Genomic DNA, 19,220 nt, shown 5'->3' with positions numbered 1-19,220 from the left:
CTTCTCTAAGATCACTAACAGGAGCAGATCTAATAGCAAAGAGCAAGTGCTGTAACTTTTTGAACTATTAATCAATTTTTTACTGAAATTCATTGCCTTGCTTATTTATAAATATCACATATATAAAATAATGACTGTTGAAAGAGTGAAATTGTCTCTATAAGTATATCAATATCCCTTCTACAGATATGAACTCTAAAAGTTTAATATTAAGCTAATTGGATTGTTTGTTAAATTCAATGAAAAAAGTATGTACTTATATATTTTTTATACATTTGTGTACTGATACGGTGATAATTTTTGTCACAGGATATGGGCTTAAAGGTATTCACCAACTCAAAGATTCATAAACCCAAAATATGTTCACAGCATGAAGTCTATTCAAAGATGTATTCTCAAAGACTATTAGCTTTTTCAGGTAAAAAAAAATTTAATAAAAATTAATTGCCTAATATATTGAACTAAATAAAAGAACTTTTAAAAGATAAAATGTGATAAAATTAACAAAAAAAAAAGACTTGTGATTCAGATATATTAAAGTTCTTGTTCAAGGTCACATAGCAATACAAATCCAAAATATCTGATTGTGTCAAGCCCCCACATATGCAAAGCTAGAGAGCATACAAGGCAGATTGTGGAAAGTGTTAGAAGAGACGCACAGATTTGCAGAATAAAAGAAAAGATTAAATCTGATCTAGGAATCAGGAAGGCCAGTCATAAAGAATCTTTGTCTAGTAAATGAAGATATGTGGAGTTGAAAAGGGAAGAGAAAGTTTCCAGGCATAGGATCAGTGTAAACAGAAATAGAAGAGTTCACAAGTTGAGACTACATTCTCACCAAGCAAGTGAAGATGCTCTTTAACTTCCCCAAAACATCAGCCAATATTCATGTTGCAATCACACTAATTGTCAATGTTCTGGGCTACTTCTTTAATGAGTCAGATAGTAATCAAGCCTTTATTTATAATCTGATCTGGTCAAATCATGATTGAATATAGGCTAAGTACAAACCAAAGAGTTTGTCAAAAGTCATGGGAAATATTAAGTGAGAATCTGTTGGCTATATGGAATTTAAATAAAGATTATTATACATTTTTATTATTATTTATAAATTAAATTTCAGAATTCTTTATCAGTAAGATTTATAGTAAATTTATGTATATATATATATATATATATATATATATATATATGCACAAATATTTTTCCAGAGAGCTGGCTGTTAAATATTTGCCAGCACACCATTAACAGAAGGTAAATCGGATGAGAGATCCTAACTTTGATCTCCTGACACATATGGAAATAAAGAGCTTTGTTTGTGTCATCTATCCTTTCATTCCTACAAATTGTTTCTCAAAGCCACCGTCCTAATGTCTGGGTATGGTTGGTTTTTTTTTTTTCTTTTTGGTCCCACAGAGGAACACACCAAAGGGAACATTTGACTCCTGCCCTCCTTCCACTCCCAGTTCATAGAATTCTCCACTTGCACAATGTGCAGTAGCCACAGAGGACTCCTGTCTGCTCCACAGACAATCCAAGGCTCTTTCCGCCTCTAGATCTCTAGGTTCTCTGTGATTCTCTTCCCCACCTCACTCCTAGCTTATTTTAATACGTCAGAATTCAGCTAAAATCCCACCTCCTCAAAGAAGCCTTCCCTTATAAACATCCAAGAGTCCTCCCTGGTTCTTACATCATTACCCTGTTTATTTCTTTTGTAGTACTTATTACAATCTCTTATAAGCTTTATCTTTATAGTTATTGTTTCTGTCTTTTCCCTCACCCATCATAGAAATGAATGGAATGGATGTCGGCTCTGGTTTTGTACTACATAGTTCGGAGCCTCTCACAGAAACTGTGCGAAAGTACTTCCCTGAGACGTGGATCTGGGACTTAGTGGTAGTAGAGTAAGTAACTTCTTTTATATATAAGAGGCAACAATATGGATTCCTCACAATTTTCCATTTTTAGCTAATTTCCCAATATCCAGGTATTTCTTTTAGACATATTGCTGTTTTCAGGAGAGATTTAAAGCAAATACTTCTGCTATGAAGTCTCAATAATCTAATTGTAGTCGATCTAAGCAATTTTCCTCAAATCTAATTCTAAGATTTCCAGAAAATGGGCATAAGGACTAAATATAATCAAGTATTGCATAGATTAACACCTATAAAAGATCTTTCATTGGTCATCAATCTTGACTTATGCACAGAATGAGTCAGGCCAACTTTACACAATAGTAGTAGAATCGAAAATTATAAACCTGCCCTCAGTGAAACAACATTTTAGAGAGGAAAATTTATGAACAATCTTAAGTTACATATTTAGTTTATAACTATGTTGTCTATAAGAGATTATACTATAGCCATATGTCTATAGGAGATTCTGATATACTTGTAGACTAGAATTGAAAACAGCCAGAGTTGGAAGAAAAGGAGTTACATATTCCCACTTTAAGCCTTGTTTATATTCTTCATTGTTGGTATTTCTACTGAGTGCATCCAAGTCTTGACAATAGAATCATTTATAGAGGTTCTCTTCCTAGAAAGGATTTATTTAACTGCTTACTTTTTGTTCTTCACATGGCCATCCTCCCAGCTCATCAGGTGCGGCTGAAGTAGGAGTAACAGTCCCTGATACCATCACTGAGTGGAAGGCAGGGGCCCTCTGCCTGTCCAATGACACTGGACTTGGGCTCTCTCTTCCTGCCACTCTTCGAGTTTTCAAGCCCTTCTTTGTAGAGCTCACAATGCCCTACTCTGTGATCCGTGGAGAGACCTTCACACTCAAGGCCACTGTCCGAAACTACCTTCCTAAATGCATCCGGGTAAGGACTTCTCTTTCCTAAACTGAACATAAGATCAATTCAATTAAAAATTGTATTCCTAGGAATACTAACAAACTCCTGTGTGCAAGCTGTGCTTACCAGAAGGAGAATACTATCAGAGATATTCATATATATATATATATATATATATATATATATATATATATATATATATATATATATTCATAACTAGGGTTGCTGATATCTCCAAATACCAAATTGCAACTTAAAACAAGTTTTTGACCCTTATCACAACCCTCTAAGGTTAGGATGTTTGTGTAGTATGAAGATTTCTGACGTGGACAACAAAAATCCATTAGGTTCCATTTTCATGTCGTAGATTCTTCCAGGTTTCAGCCTCTACATTCCCATATATATAACTTTTAATGTATCATTAATCGTATTATTTGAAAATTATTTATGAGCATCTTACCTCTGCTGAAACCACAACTGCTTATAAATCATGTATACTCTGCTGGGAAAGCTCACAGGATGGTCAAGTTTCCAGGCCAACCCAAGAAGTAGAGCTTCCACAGACAACATGCCATCATGACTTTCTTGTCCCACCACATGAAAGAGAAGATTATACCAAAATACTAATATTTAGAGGTCAAATCTACCTCGAAGGTACTAGATCTTCATTTATATCATCTTCAGTATTAGGCAACCTGAAATCTAACCAATCCTCCAGTATGCTTTATTTCAAGCCATTCTCCTTTTGGTCTCCTTCTTACTCTGATCTCTTTATCTCTGTCTCATGTGTGGCTTCAGGTCAGTGTGCAGCTAGAAGCCTCTCCTGCATTCCTAGCTGTCCCAGGGGAGAAGGAAGAGTCTCACTGCATCTGTGGGAATGGCCAACAAACCGTGTCCTGGGCAGTAACCCCAAAGTCATTAGGTGAGGAACAGTCTCCTAGAAACTACTCAGTTCTATTTAAGGATTGTGTATCCATGGAATCCTTATATCTAGTTCTACTTCCCTCATGTAAAGACACCCCCACACACAATTGGTAGGATTTTTTTCTTGGTCTTTCATTCTAGGATGTCTAGAAGGATATCCCCACTTCCCTCACCTCCAATAATGGATGGCTCTGTGTCATTGTTCTCTAGTTTATGCTGCTTCCATTCCTGCCCCTATGTTTTTATAAAACAAACAAACACAAAAAAGGTTACAGAACATTTATAAATCTTGGTGCTTAAATGTGTGGAAGAAGGGGGAGATGGTGCTCATATCTATTGGCCCTTTTTTCAGGGAATGTGAATTTCACTGTGAGCGCAGAGGCACTGCAGTCTCAAGAACTGTGTGGGAATGAGATGCCTGTGGTCCCTTCACATGGAAAGAAAGACACAATCATCAAGCCACTTTTGGTTGAAGTGAGTAAGCCTGCCCATTTGGTAGGGTACAATGAGTCATTAAAAACAATGGTAAATCCAGTTGAAGTTCTTCTAGGAAAGAAGGGCTAAATAATATATGATCATGAAATATTTCATAATATTATTTTATAGATAGATATGGATATCTGTATCTGCCTCTATCTCTGTCTTTCCATCTCTGTCTTTTTCTTATTTACACATTTTCCCCCACTTTCTCATCTATCAACTTGTCTCTTTCATATTGCTTTTACTTAGAGAATTTATTTATATACTACATTTGAAAATCAGTTCCAATTCTTCTCTTAACTATCAAGAAATTTGTGGTTCCCATATCATTATACATGTCCTGAAAATCAGTCCATTCTCACCTCTGACTTTTCTTTCTTTCTACCTAAAGCCTGAAGGACTGGAGAAGGAAGCAACATTCAACTCCCTGCTTTGTCCATCAGGTAAGAGTCAGCCTTCATCATTAAAATAACATTGACTAAAGTTGGTATAACACTTGAAGTTCAAAAAAATTTATACGTTATTTCTACACTTTCCCTGAGGTAAGTAAAACCCAAAGAACCGCCAATCTAATGTGTCAAATGAGAAAACTGGCTTTAGAGAAGTCAAGTAATCTGATCAGGAAAATATCCCTAGCTCATGCATTCTGCATCTTTTTCCTTACAGCACCTTTGCAAATACCAAAATGTCTTTCTGACCAGGGTATGACGTGGTTAGAGGTAGAAAGTGGGTAGAATGTGAATATTGCCAAGGGGATATTTTCTTGAATATTTAGTAATACAATATTACTGGGAGCTGGATCCAGGCCACCCCACCACTGAGTTTTTGCATAACCAACAGTATTTGATAGTGGGACCATGCTAGTTCCCAAAGAAACAGTTGTCATAGCCTGTACCATTACTGTCATAACAATATTTGATGCTAATCCTGTTCCTAATGCCCTGTCAGTCATTTGGCAGCAACTAAGGAAGCTTACAGTAAAAGATATGGTTTTATATTGCTGGAGAATTTTCTGGTCTAAACAAAAATATTTATAGAAATTTAGTACACTAAGAAATTTCTCAACACAAAGTGTTCTTACCTCAAACCAATGTCAAATCAACCTCATGCATATGTTCCTTGCCTTTCTCTGTCTACCTACTAATTTCTGTTCACTATGATTTTTATATTGTTAGGACTTAAAATATATAAAATGTGTTCCAAAAACATAATTGCCTGGTTGTTTAGACTTTTTCTACATTTTGAATTTGGTGTTACCACCAAATCGTTTTATCATGGTTTCCCCTCCAATTCTGAGTTCGCCATTTTGATTTGTCTCATGCATCTAGTGCTAATCATCAATTAGTTTTATTAAAATTAATTTTAATCACCCATGCAATACAAAAATATGTTCTTTTAAAAACAAAACAAAACAGAATTTCATATTGAAGGTTAATGTCACTCCCTTAATATTTTTTCCAATACTTTAATGATCATCCATGTTCATTAGAAATAATACGTATAGATAATTTGTGTATATGTAATTTACATGTATGGCATAAGTTTCATTCTATGACTTTCTTTTTTTTACTCAGTAACTTGTCTTAGAAATTTACCCATGTTAAATTATAAATCTAGGTAATTCCTTTCAGTTCCCTTTAATTCCGTACTATCGATATATCACAGTTCTGCTTGGTTTGTTAGCCATTCCTAAATTGGTTTTCCCAACTGTTTGCCAGAATGAATGAATACATGTACACATAAATAAATACATGCGCACATACATACATACATACATAAATGCAGACTTTCTTGTGTACATATGCAAGTATATCTACTTTCATACCAAAATATGAAATTCCTGATTAAGAGGCAATAGTATATTCTTAATTTTAATAGAACTAAAAAAAAAAAAAGCTGTCTCTTTATTACCTAAATATGTTTATATTTCTACCAGTTTATATTCCCCATGATGAGCACCATCACCTGTTACCATCAAAGTTTTTTATTTTTACCAAAAATTTGGATGATATTATATATTGTTGTTTTAATTTATATTTCTCTAATCACAAGTGAGGATGAGATTATTTTTGCATATTTATGATTGCTTTTATATACTTGACTTCCTAATGGAGTAGTTTGTCTTTTTTCTGATTCAGCTGTATGACACTGAATTTTCATCGAATAAGTTGCAAATATTTTCTTTCACTTGGTAATTTGTCTTTTTACTTTGCTTATGGCACGCTTCCTTACAGAAGGTTTTTTTGTTTTTGGAAAGTAAGAGAGTTTTTTGACATGCAAGTATGTATGTATTTAATACATAATTATATTAGGTATTTAATTACATTATTAAATTTAATTACATGACCATATGTAATTAATATAATTAATGAAACATATATAATTAATGTATACAACTTGATGAGTTTGGAGATTTAAGTAAACATTTGTGAAACTATCACCATAATCTATACCTTAAACCTATCCATTACCTCCAAGAGTTCCTTCCCACTCTCCTAATTATTATTGTATTTTGTGTGAGATAAGAATACTTAATATACAATCTATCCTATTATTATCAAATGTTTAAGTATACAATACAGGCACTATGCTGTATAGTAGCTTTTTAGAATTTATTCATCTTGTATAACTGAAACTTTGTACTTTTTGACAAAAGTTTTATTAATTTTATGAGGAAGGAATGTAGTATGAAGATAAATACCACATTTTCTCTCCTTTTCATCTTCACGTAATTCACCATTAAAATGGCAGTAAATGTATGCTTATCAGCATACATTTTATTTATTTTCAATGAGTCAAATATTGTTCATCTTCCACCCCCATGTCTAGGGCTTCCATAAAAATACTACCTTCACGTCTGGTAAAATATGATGGAAGTTAAGATGAGCATTATTGTAGAATTCAGGAACTTTATGGTATCTTTATTTTGTTTATGTATTCAAAAGGGTTTTTTCTTTTTCATACAAGTGTTGAGTAAGGAGGTTGGGGACGGACATATAAATATATCATCTTATGATAACCATCCTATGTTGGCCATAGAATGACATCATGGGTCCTTTTCAATTTGTAGACTTCTTTTGGAATGTAATTCTATATGTACGGAGAAAAAAAAATTGGTCAGGGAAGAAGTTCTGGAAATCTCAGAATCCCATTCATACACATTTAAGATATTAAAATCTAGAATAGTAAAAAAGCAACAACTTTTCAGAAGCTTAGGCGTAAGGCATAATTTTGACTTCTTGGTCTTAGAGCTTTTGGGGTAGATAGATAGCAGAAATAATTTTCATTATGGCTGATTTGTTTCTTTCTCTAGGTGCTGAGGTACCCGAACAATTATCTCTGAAGCTGCCACCAAATGTGGTAGAAGAATCTGCCCGAGCCTCTTTCTCAGTTTTAGGTGAGTCTCCAGCCCTACTAGACTATTCCACTATATTGAAAGTTTGTGCTATATTTCTTTACTGTGAATACTTTTTCCAAAATAACAACTGTAATTTAACTCCTTTCTTCTCTCCTTTTTTAGGCACGTTTATTGCTTCCAATCATACTTCTGTCCATGCAAGACTCACCTTTCCTAAAAGTCCTCATTTCTCTATCTCACCTAATAATTTATTTCTTCTTAATGATTCTGATAGGTTATAATCTATGAGCTTTATGACTTCCCATCTCTTCCATTCCCTAGGAGACATATTAGGCTCTGCCATGCGAAACACACAAAATCTCCTCCAGATGCCCTACGGCTGTGGAGAACAGAACATGGTCCTCTTTGCTCCTAACATCTATGTTCTGGATTACCTAAAAGAAACACAGCAATTGACTCCCGAGGTCAAGTCCAAGGCCATTGGCTACCTCAACACTGGTGAGTGATTAAATAAGTTAGTGAAAACTTCATAGTTATTACTTTAACAATAGATTCAATTTCCCAGTAGGTGTGAGTTACTTATCAATACTATTATACATTAGCTGATCATACTGTAATAGTTACTATGATAAGCATATTACGACAGTTAATTTCATTGTAACCAGTGTCCAACCTCCAATAAAATGTTTAGGACTCAGAACCTTCTAACATATGACAGCAAAATTTTTAAAATATCACAAGAGAGGCAAAAACATTTTGGTATTTCTCGGGCACAATATGTACAATAGGTCATTTGTTTAATTAACCGTCCATTCCAGGTTACCAGAGACAGCTAACCTACAGGCACTATGATGGCTCCTATAGCACCTTTGGGGAGAAATACGGCAGGAGTGCAGGCAATACCTGGTAAGAGAGAGTTTTTTGAGCTTCTATCTTTGTGCCAGTTCATTGATATTTATTATCATTATTACATTCACAGTAACCTTATCAAATATGTATTATTAAACCTATAGTTGGTTATACTAGATAAATCCACCAAGATTAGCAAGGAAACAAGCAGAAAAGCTGAGATTCACGTACATGTATGTTACACTTGTCCCCAAAATTCATTCTGCAAATACTACATCAAGGTATTCTTTCTAAATAGCTACTTTTTTCTAAAATAACTCCCATAACCATGAGTTCTTTTTAATGATATGGCCAATGAACATATCATATAACTTCTAGATAAACTATGATCACTTCAGGTTATATTATGTTTTTTAGATCACACTCATCTTGACTGAAAATAAATTCACCAATAGGAGGAAAATGAGAAGGGCCCAGTGATGTGATATAAAACATTGTGTTAAAATCCCTAGGGCAAATCAGTGTTAGAGATTGCTACTGCATGTAAGAGCTGTATATGAGAAGATTCTGCCACTTACCGAAGGAAATCTCTAAAGAGAAGAAACTCTTAAAGCCTTACTCAAATTAAGAAAAGTAACATTAGAAGTACTTAGACTCTTTATAGCAAAGAGAAAATGAGTCAGCAAGGAAGGAATGGATCTAGCAGAAGGATCAGGTCATCTAAAGGAGAGGGGAGCTCTAAGTACACCAGAATTTCTGTTAGATGTCTATCAATGTAAGAAGTGTCCTATGAAAACTGTTACTGTAAAGTGGTTGTAGAAACATTGTAACAACAAAAATATCACCATCACTTCCTCTCACCTCAGGCTCACTGCCTTTGTACTGAAGACTTTTGCCCAGGCTCGAACTTACATCTTCATTGCTGAAGTAGACATTACCCAAGCCCTCACCTGGCTCTCCCAAAATCAGAAGGACAATGGCTGTTTCAGAAGTTCTGGGTCACTGCTCAACAATGCCATTAAGGTGAAGTGTTCTCAGAACTCATTTTAATTTGTCCATTATGATGTGTACAAGGATGAGGAGAAGGGGTAATAACACAAGAATTCTTCAGGGAAGGTATCAAAGGAAAATAAAATCTGGATAGCACCAAGAAAGAGAGGATGGCACTTAGGTTCATTGTGGTACTGTTCCCCATGGGGATGAATATGGATAAGGTCAAATTCTATGACACAGCATAAAACAAAGAGCTGATTAAGAGCCTTCTCAGAAGTTAAATTACTCAAATCTCTCTCTGTCACTCATATTTACAGGGTGGAGTAGAAGACGAAGAGACCCTCTCTGCCTATATTACCATAGCCCTTCTGGAGATTCCTCTTCCCATCACGGTAGGTACCACCTCCTTCCCCTGCTGAAGTTTAATTCTGGATACAATGAAAATACTGATCTACTGATCTGCTGTTTGAAATATTCTACTAAAAGCCAAGTGTCAGCTTTCCTTCTATGTAATGCCAATGCTTCCCAATCACTAGAGAATTCAGTCAATCCATTAAGATTTACACTTTCCCAGTGATGCCCCTAGGCTAGTTCTCCCCTAAGACACACACACACACACACACACACACACACACACACACACAATTCTAAACATACACATTTATGCCTGCCTTGTGAATGTAAGAATAACAGATAAAAAATACTATTCTCTCCATCCATAAGAATGAGGATAGATGGACAAATGTATTTGAAAACCTTCTTTACCTCCTGTGCTGCAGCTTACCTGGGGATGCCAGCCTCTCTGTTCACATAGGTCTCAGTTCCCTTCTTGTTCTCCCTTCACAGCACCCTGTTGTCCGCAGTGCCATATTCTGCCTGGAGTCAGCCTGGAAGTCAGCAAAGGAAAGACCCCAAGGAAGCCATGTCTACACCAAGGCACTGTTGGCCTATGCTTTTGCCCTGGCAGGTAACCAGGAAAAAAGGAGCGAAGTACTCCAATCACTTAATGAGGAAGCAGTGAAGGAAGGTGAGAGCACACCTGAAATCGTTCTCCCATCCCACATTCTCTACTATATTGCAAATATTCCCTACACCTACCTCCTGTGATCCCTTTCCCCTCTCTTCCTGTATCTATATCATTATAAAAACGTAGGATTTCTGAATGAAGTCACGCATCAAAAGATAAGAGTCAGTATACTGTAATAGTGAGAAGCTTGGCCTCTGGAGACCAGCTCTAAAATGTATTACATATGTGATCTTGAGAGGTCACTTGTCTGTTTCATTTCCTTCATCACTAAAATGGGGATAATAATAGTATTTACTTCATAATGTTGTTGTCAGAGTTAATACATGTAAAGCACTTAGTAGAGTATATGGCACATAGTAAGTGCTTTAAAAGTATTAATATGATCTACTATGATTAAGATATCAGTTCTTAATATATCTCCAACTCTTATCTGGTGCATCATATTATCTTAAACATAACAAAGGACTGAAGGAAGTAACCCCATGAATAAAATTGGGTATTTTATGCTCATTTCACAAGACTGATAATGTTGACAAATCTGTTCATATTCACTCAATACTTCTACGTAAACAATGGTCTTTATGGGGGGAGCCAAAGAAATAGAAAATCAAATGCAAATGATGATAAGATATCCAATAAAACATATTCTGTCTTTCTCCCTTGATAGAGCTATTAATTATTTATTCTTAAAATTGTATTGGGAAATATTTCAGATATGCATAAAGACATAAAGAATAATTAGCAAACACCTTTATACCTCCCTCCCAGCTTAAGAAATAAAATATTACCAATGCAGGAAAAATCCCCTGTGTACCGCTCCTACCCTAAAGATAATCATTATCCTGAATTTGTCATTACAATCTCTGTGGAGTTCTTTATATTTTACTGCATATGTATCCCTAAGTAATATTCAAAAGTTTTAAATGTTTTTCATCTTTAGATACGTAGCAGCATACTTTTGAGTATTTCTGCACCTTGGTTTCTTGTCTGTTTGTTTGCCTTTTGTATTTGTTTTTTTTAAGTTCAACATTATGCTAATAAGATTCCCCTGTATGGGGGCCTGTAACTCTAGTTCATTAATTTTCACTGCTGCATAATATATTACAATACATAGAAAGGTCATAATTTATATAGAGAGTCTCTCCTCATGGATCTTCCTTGTTTCTTATTTGTTGCTATAACAAACCATGCTGCAATGAACACATAAATGACAAATAACATCACAAACAGGAAATTATCACAACCAGTGAGAGAACTTGCTCTTTTTTGCACTCCCATCAACCTAACGATAGCAACCATTTGAAAATTTAGATGGCTATGGGCTTCTGATTCCAGCACCATTATCTGCCTTAGCCTGGCTGAAACAAACCACATTCAGATTTATTAGGATGGTGCAAAAGTAACTGCAGTTTACCTTTGCACCAACCTCATACACAGAAGGAAAACCATATAGATAAGGTTTAGGACATTGTAATAAGAGTGCAATCCTTATTTCAGCTCTGGCTTGGGTACTTTCAGCTTAAATTAAATGTGAATATGTAGTCACTTATAAATCTATTTTTCTCACTCCCAGATAATTCTGTCCACTGGACACGGCCTCAGAAACCCAAGGCACCAGTGGAACATTTTTACCAAACCCAGGCTCCCTCTGCTGAGGTGGAGATGACATCCTATGTGCTCCTCGCTTACCTGACAGCCCAGCCTGCCCCAACCTCAGAGGAGCTGACAGCCGCATCGCGCATTGTGAAGTGGATCACAAAGCAACAGAATTCCCAAGGGGGCTTCTCTTCCACCCAGGTCTGTGATTTACCAGAACCTTTTACTTCACTTTCAGGTATCAAAACGTTTGAACAAGATATAAACATATCCAAGAATAAAAAACAAAGATGAGAATAGTTTGAAATTAGGAAAATATAATTATTATTCAGGAATAGTGAGAAATAAGGGAAAATGAAAGTCAAAAAGAGCTAAAAGGAAAATGCCTAGAATTTTGGCTCCCGTCCTTTTGTTATCACAGTGTTTTCTTTCAACAACTCTATCTCCCTAAAGCAATAATGGGGCACCACTATCAATAGCCATAGCAGAATGAATTTAAAAATCTACTGTTCTTTTGGAAATTCTGAGAGTCTTTTTTAAACTGTTCCTAGGAACACTATTCATAATCTCTCCTACTGGTTTCTTCTAAAGTTGATACATTTCATGCTTTCTCTACCCACTTCTAAATATACAAATACTTTTTCATCAGGAGCATAAAGAACTATCTTTTTTCATCCAACCTTCTGAGCTTAACTGTATAATTTTATATCTAAGAAATTCATTAATACATACACAGGAGGAAGTTTCATCTTCGAAGAATTTAGATGTCAGCCTATATTCCCTAAAAGAGAAAGAAAATGTGACAAAATGCCATCGCATTTTTCCATTGTACATCTTTTATTTTTCTATATGAATGGAAAAAAGTGAATAATTTTATTAGAATGGTTACATTCATTTCTTAGAAATATATTATTTAAATGATGTCATCCAGGTTCAGTGCTGGTGAGAATTGAAAATATAAACATGAGTAGGGGAATTCAAATTTCCAGTAATAAAGGAAGAGCCAAATAAAAATGTCAATAAATCAGGGAGATAATCATAATTGTCTATTTCCTTTGGAGAAACTGAAACATGACCTTGATCATGGCTGCAAAGGACATTGGGTTCTTTCAGGGCACTGACCTCAGCAACACAGTAGAATTTAATTTGGGGTGAGAGTCCGACTGAACTTTGGTTTGGGGGGGTGGCAGATATGACCACAGTTGTTGAGTAAGACAATAGCTAATGCCAATAAATGAGTCCCATCCACATATATTTTCTACATTACATATCCCACATATATTTATAGAAAGAAAGGGACCAATTTTCTGAGAAATAAACTTTCGGGCATACAGTCTAAGGCATCTAGATATATGAATGTTATGGTTCTGTCATCTATCTAAGGATTATAACCAATATTGAAATTAGAACTTCACTATTTAAGTAGTGAAAGAAATGGGAAGTAGGAAATCAAAGCCCCTTTCATGGCATCTACCATGGGCCTTTGAACCCTCAAAGCATTATCAGACCTAGGTGGTTCTCTCACTTGTCTCTTCCAGGACACAGTGGTGGCTCTCCATGCTTTGTCCAAATATGGAGCAGCCACTTTCACCAGCACTGGGAAAGCTGCACAGGTGACCATCCAATCTTCAGGGACGTTTTCCACGAATTTCCAAGTAGACAACAACAATCGCCTGCTACTCCAGCAGATTTCATTGCCAAAGGTGCCTGGAGAATACAGCATGACAGTGACAGGAGAAGGATGTGTCTACCTCCAGGTGAGACTCTTGGGGCAGATGAGGACAGAGGGTCCACAGTAACTATTCTCACCAAAAGTCCTAATTCAGGAAATGGTGGAGCAACTCAAAGAAAGAGTTGAGGAAACTGGGAGGAATCCTGGGGAAGGGAGAAACAGATTTTTGTCTTTGATGTTCCACAGACATCCTTGAAATACAATGTTCTCCCAGAAAAGGAAGCATTCCCATTTGCTTTGAACGTGCAGACTCTGCCCCAAACTTGTGATGAACCCAAAGCCCACACCAGCTTCCAGATCTCATTGAATGTCAGGTAAGACCTTTTGACTGAATCACCTAATTCTGGGTATAACAACCAATCTTCTTACTGGAACTCCTCATTAAGCAAAGCAGCGTGACAGCAAATGTTTGCACTACATTTATTGAAAAAGTAATATGTTCTCAGGCTGATACAGAATTTCTCAGTGATGGGGATTACCTTGTACAGCCCCTGCCTCCAGAATCTATTATTGTCAGACTTCATTATTTGAACATTTTTTGTTTCCCTCAATAATAACTAACCCAAGAACGTTACCCCTTGCCTCTGACCTGATTTTCTGATTTCATTCTAATGTGATGATTTATCCTAATTTCATTCTATTGTTGTGAAATCCTATATTATTCTTGCTCTATCCAGAACAGAGAGGATAAATTCTTGAAAAGTATAAATATAAGGAAGTAGTGACTCTCTAGGTAGAATTCCTACTAGTGATAATTAAATTAAAATAATCAGTTTTGAGGAAAATACATAGACATGCAGCAATATTCAAATAGCTGCAGGACTTAATCTGAACCCAAGAATACTAAAACCCGGTTGGGGATACTATTCAGGAAACACAAGTTAAAATCAAGTATATGTAACAAATAACTGGCATAGATTAGAGGTCTCAAGCCCAGCTATGCATCACTTGTAGAGCTTTCTTAAAATGCAGATACTCAGAGGCCACACACGTGAAATTCTGATTCATCAGGTCTAGAGTCGGCCTGCTCTCTCTGGCTTTAACAGGCTCCCAGAAGATTCCAGTGCACAGCCAGTTTTCTGAACCACTGGATAGAATATTCAAGAAGACCCACATGTACCTTTTATGGCTGTTGAGTGCTTACTGTGGACATAGAAAAAGAGATTATTTAATAACACAAAAAACCCAATTTCCTTCCTTCCCGGGATCTTCAGTTACACTGGTAGCCGCCCTGCCTCCAATATGGCGATTGTTGATGTGAAGATGGTATCTGGCTTCATTCCCCTGAAACCAACAGTGAAAATGGTAGGTTTATTACAAACTCAGGAGTCCCTATTTTATTTAATGTCTTATGTATCTCCAGACTAAAACAATGTAAATATTAAAATCCTATTAAAGCAATCTCTATGAAAGACTTATACTTTCTCCAAACTCATAAATATAATTTAGCATGATTGTATTGATGCCCACCATTTGCATAACACCTGGTTAGAAAAGAAACTAGAAAAGAAAATGGCATCAGGTTCCCACTTTCATGGAGCTTAGACTCTCGTTAAGAAAATAAAGCATCTACATATGATCCAGTGGAAAAAATATGGAAATGACAGATTGACATAAACTATAATAATACAGAAATTCAGACAAAAATTAGACTGCTATAAGTTAGAGCAAGCAAAAGAAGTAAAAAACAAAACGAAAAAAAGAAACCTACTTCTTTAAGGAATAGACTGCAAATTGAACCTGGAAATATGGGTAATTCCCAACTTTAGTTCTCTTTTCCTCAGATAAATAAACTTTAAACATAGGCCATGTGTTATACTAATATCAAACTGTGCATACCCGTTAGCTTCCATTTCTAATTTTACCGCATTATTGTCTTCACATACAAAAAAACATTGGAAGAAATTTTACCCTCAGGTTTAATTTGGTAATACATACTCTTATTTTCTCTGGGTTTCCCCAGGGCTTTCTTCTGTTTATTAACATTTGTATTGTCTTAATTTTCTTCAGCTTGAAAGATCTAATGATGTGAGCCGAACAGAAGTCAGCAACAACCATGTTTTGATTTACCTGGATAAGGTGAGAGCCTTGCCACTCTAGTTGCAAAAAGTATAGATAATAATCTCTCTAAAGGAGGTATCTGGGAAGTGAATGAAGGCATCTTGGAGACATCAACTCCATGCTAAACATTTGAAAATTCTAATACTATTCTGGTAAATATTCTCCTCTCCTTTATATTTCGTCTGGGACTATGGAGGAAATGGCTTATTATAATATTGGGATATGAATATTTCTAGGACCCCATAAGCAAGAAATTCTTCACAAAATGTGCTTATTATGTCCTCAAGTAATTTTGAAGATATTGATTAACATAAGGAAGTAACCATTCGGATTAATTATTCTATGAACAACACATCAACAATATAAAAGGGGAAAATAGTGTTAATCTCAGCAAGGACTTGGACCATAAAATAATAAGATCAGTACGCCAATAAACCAAGCTTATTTTATAGTTGTGGTAGCATAGTTTATTCATTTACAGATTGATGGATAGTATAGTTTACAAATTTATGAAACTTAACAAGACTGAAGTGATCAACCTTTTATGTTTTTTTGAATCAACACAACAAGATAGAGAAATGAAACTGTACCAAGTCTCTGGATATTCAAAAATGAGCATAACTACTGAACCATATATTACTCACCCTCTATGAATAGAGCCTATACTAGCATTGATGGGAGTATATGAATTGTTTCAGTTATTTAAGAAATAATTGGGGGAGGTTTTCATCCACTCTGGGAGCTTTCTGCACAATTTAAGGACCCTGTTAGTTGACAAAAAGTTGTTTTTCCCCCAAAACAAATGAACACTTAAACTCATTCAAAGAAGAGAAAAAAACTCCCTGGAAGTTTGTTTAATTCCCTTTTGCTTTCTAGATAACAAATCAGACACTGAGCTTGTCCTTCATGGTTCTACAAGATATCCCAGTAAGAGATCTGAAATCAGCCATAGTGAAAGTCTATGATTACTACGAGACAGGTGAGTGTGAGCAAATTTCACATAGAAATTAAGTTCCTGATCACAGAAATTTAGATTTGAGAATCGTGTAGGGGCAATTCATTACACTGACAGCTCTGAACACTTCATTTGTCTCCATCAAGTCTGATTCTCCTCTTTGCCTTCCGTACATACATAGTAGAAACTACCTATAGCATAAATATATCAACTAATACAAAACACCTGTAGGATATTTAGTTCCCTTTTCTTCAGATAAATCAACAATACGACAATATTAGATTTAAATTAGTATAACATTGAATTGTCCCTCAGGAGTTTAGGGTAAAGGGAAACATGCTGTACTCAAAAAGTTAACAATATGAGATAGCAAGTAACCCATCAAATGAACAATGCTGATGTTTCTGATACAATGTAGTTCTTCCCACAATAAAGATTCTTTCACTGATCTCTATCCCATAGATGTTTGCTTTCCCTCTCACTTCACCTAATGATTTTTGTTTTCATTCAGATGAGTTTGCGATTGCTGAGTACAATGCTCCTTGTAGCAAAGGTAAGTAATTCACACTCCCTTTGGCTTGTCCCTCAAATCTCCTCCATAAAATTATGGATAAATATTATTCATAGAAATCATATTGCTCAAAATGCAACTTATTATAGAAGAGTGCCACTGATGGTCAAACTTTCATAGGATTGCTTATTTGACAATTATAAGTAATGGATCTTGTTTCCCACTATATTAATTGGGTTTCCTTAGGCACTAGGATACCCAAATCTAAGGGAAGGAATAGTCACTGCTTAGAAAACTCAAGTCCATCTTAATTTTCTCTTCTTACCATTGTCACAGATCATGGAAATGTTTGAAGATCATGTCATTGAAAACTGCTCTGCTGGAGTCCCTGTTCCATACACTCAGATCTCCATGGGGGAAAAAAGAGTTTTTGTATCTCTAAAGCCTAAATGAATAAACCATGTTTTCTAGTCAACCTTTATCACTGTATCCTTGTTCATTCAATAAACATTTATTACATTTCAATATGACTCCTAATAGAATCAAAGTTTTTCTATGAGAGAAGATCATTACTAGCAATGATCTTACAGCTGTTTCAATGTGAAGACGCTAAAAGGACTTCACCTAAGTAAAAACTCATCATTACCCTTCCAGGATAGAGCCAGAGTGAAAGTCATCATGATTGTGAGGAGCTCGTGGTTTGCATACCTTTGCTTGATGAGGTATGGAGAAATAGGCACTCTAACTTATACATTCCTAGAGAGTTTAAATTAGGGGGCCAATTTGAAAGTATCCATTGACACAGCAATTCCCCCTGATATAATCATATATGTACAAAACAACATGAATAGGATATTTATCTAAAATCTATAGAAAAAATTATAGGAGCTAGAATAGCTAAAACAATTTTGAAAAAGAAAAAAAAAAATTAGAGGACTATACTACCTGATTTCAAGACTTACTATAAAATTATAGTGAGGTAGAAGTGAAAAGATAGACATAAAAATAAACAGAACAGAAGAGAAAATGTAAAAATAGACCTACATGCTAGTGATCATTAATTTTCAACAAAAGTATCAAGGAAATTCAATAAAGAAAAGACAGCTATTTCAATAAATGGTACTGGAGCAATTAGGCATCTATAGGAAGAAAAAAATGACCTCAAACCATACTTCACACCATATATAAAAATTAGATCAAAATAGATCAGAGACCTAAATGCAAAACCTAAAACTATAAAATGTCTAGAGAACATAAAGGCAATTTTTGAGACCTTGGGCTAGGCAAAGATTTCTTAGACAACATACAAAAAGTATAAACTATAATACAAAAACTGATAAACTAGTCTTTATAAAAATTAAAAGCTTATGTTCTTTGAAACACACTGTTAAGATAATGAAAAGATAAGCCACAGACTAGGAAAAGGTATTTGCAAACTGTATATCTGATAAGAACTTGTATCCAGAACACACAAGAATTCTGAAAACTCAATAACAAGCAAACAAATAAATGGGCAAAATATTTGAACAGCTATTTCATCAAAGAAAATATATGGAGGACATATAAGCGTATGAAAAGATGCTCAACATCATTAATCTTTAAGGAAATGGTAATTAAAACCACAATGAGATACCACTAGGTAAATTAGAATGGCTAAAATTTAAAAAGACTCACATGCAAAAAAAAGAAGACTCCCTATACCAAGTGTTGTTGAGGATGTGAAGGAAATGGAACTCTCACACACTGCTGCTTGGAATACAAAATGGTACACCACTTTGGAAAAGAGCTTGGCAGTTCCTTAAAAAATTAAACATGTACCTAACTGTATGAACCATATCTCCTAAGTATTTACTGAAGAGAAAAGAAAGCCTATGTCCATACAAAGATTTGTATCCAACTATTCATAATAGTTTTATTTTTTCAATGGCCCCAAACTG

At 35.2% G+C, this 19,220-nt stretch overlaps 1 protein-coding gene across 1 annotated transcript in view; it reads left to right on the top strand.

The window, feature by feature from the left end:
* Positions 1-17,764, top strand: part of LOC109435550 (alpha-2-macroglobulin-like) — a 35,899-nt gene extending 18,135 nt beyond the window's left edge. The window contains exons 17-36 of the mRNA XM_019713491.3: positions 310-418; positions 1,790-1,904; positions 2,596-2,824; positions 3,596-3,719; positions 4,074-4,195; positions 4,593-4,644; positions 7,515-7,598; positions 7,881-8,057; positions 8,378-8,465; positions 9,275-9,431; positions 9,719-9,793; positions 10,248-10,428; positions 12,002-12,225; positions 13,563-13,781; positions 13,943-14,070; positions 14,971-15,061; positions 15,767-15,835; positions 16,694-16,796; positions 17,284-17,325; positions 17,620-17,764. Coding sequence (XP_019569050.3) covers positions 310-418; positions 1,790-1,904; positions 2,596-2,824; positions 3,596-3,719; positions 4,074-4,195; positions 4,593-4,644; positions 7,515-7,598; positions 7,881-8,057; positions 8,378-8,465; positions 9,275-9,431; positions 9,719-9,793; positions 10,248-10,428; positions 12,002-12,225; positions 13,563-13,781; positions 13,943-14,070; positions 14,971-15,061; positions 15,767-15,835; positions 16,694-16,796; positions 17,284-17,325; positions 17,620-17,636 — 2,406 coding nt within the window. The 3' untranslated portion in view covers positions 17,637-17,764. The remainder of the gene's footprint in view (positions 1-309; positions 419-1,789; positions 1,905-2,595; positions 2,825-3,595; positions 3,720-4,073; positions 4,196-4,592; positions 4,645-7,514; positions 7,599-7,880; positions 8,058-8,377; positions 8,466-9,274; positions 9,432-9,718; positions 9,794-10,247; positions 10,429-12,001; positions 12,226-13,562; positions 13,782-13,942; positions 14,071-14,970; positions 15,062-15,766; positions 15,836-16,693; positions 16,797-17,283; positions 17,326-17,619) is intronic.
* The last annotated feature ends 1,456 nt before the right edge of the window (positions 17,765-19,220 follow it).

This window comes from Rhinolophus sinicus, chromosome 1, assembly GCF_057876585.1.
Source record: "Rhinolophus sinicus isolate RSI-liver-muscle chromosome 1, RSI-T2T, whole genome shotgun sequence".
Classification (NCBI taxonomy): domain Eukaryota; kingdom Metazoa; phylum Chordata; class Mammalia; order Chiroptera; family Rhinolophidae; genus Rhinolophus; species Rhinolophus sinicus.
The sequence above is the reverse complement of the archived record's forward strand: the minus strand, read 5'-3'. Positions and strand labels throughout refer to the sequence as shown.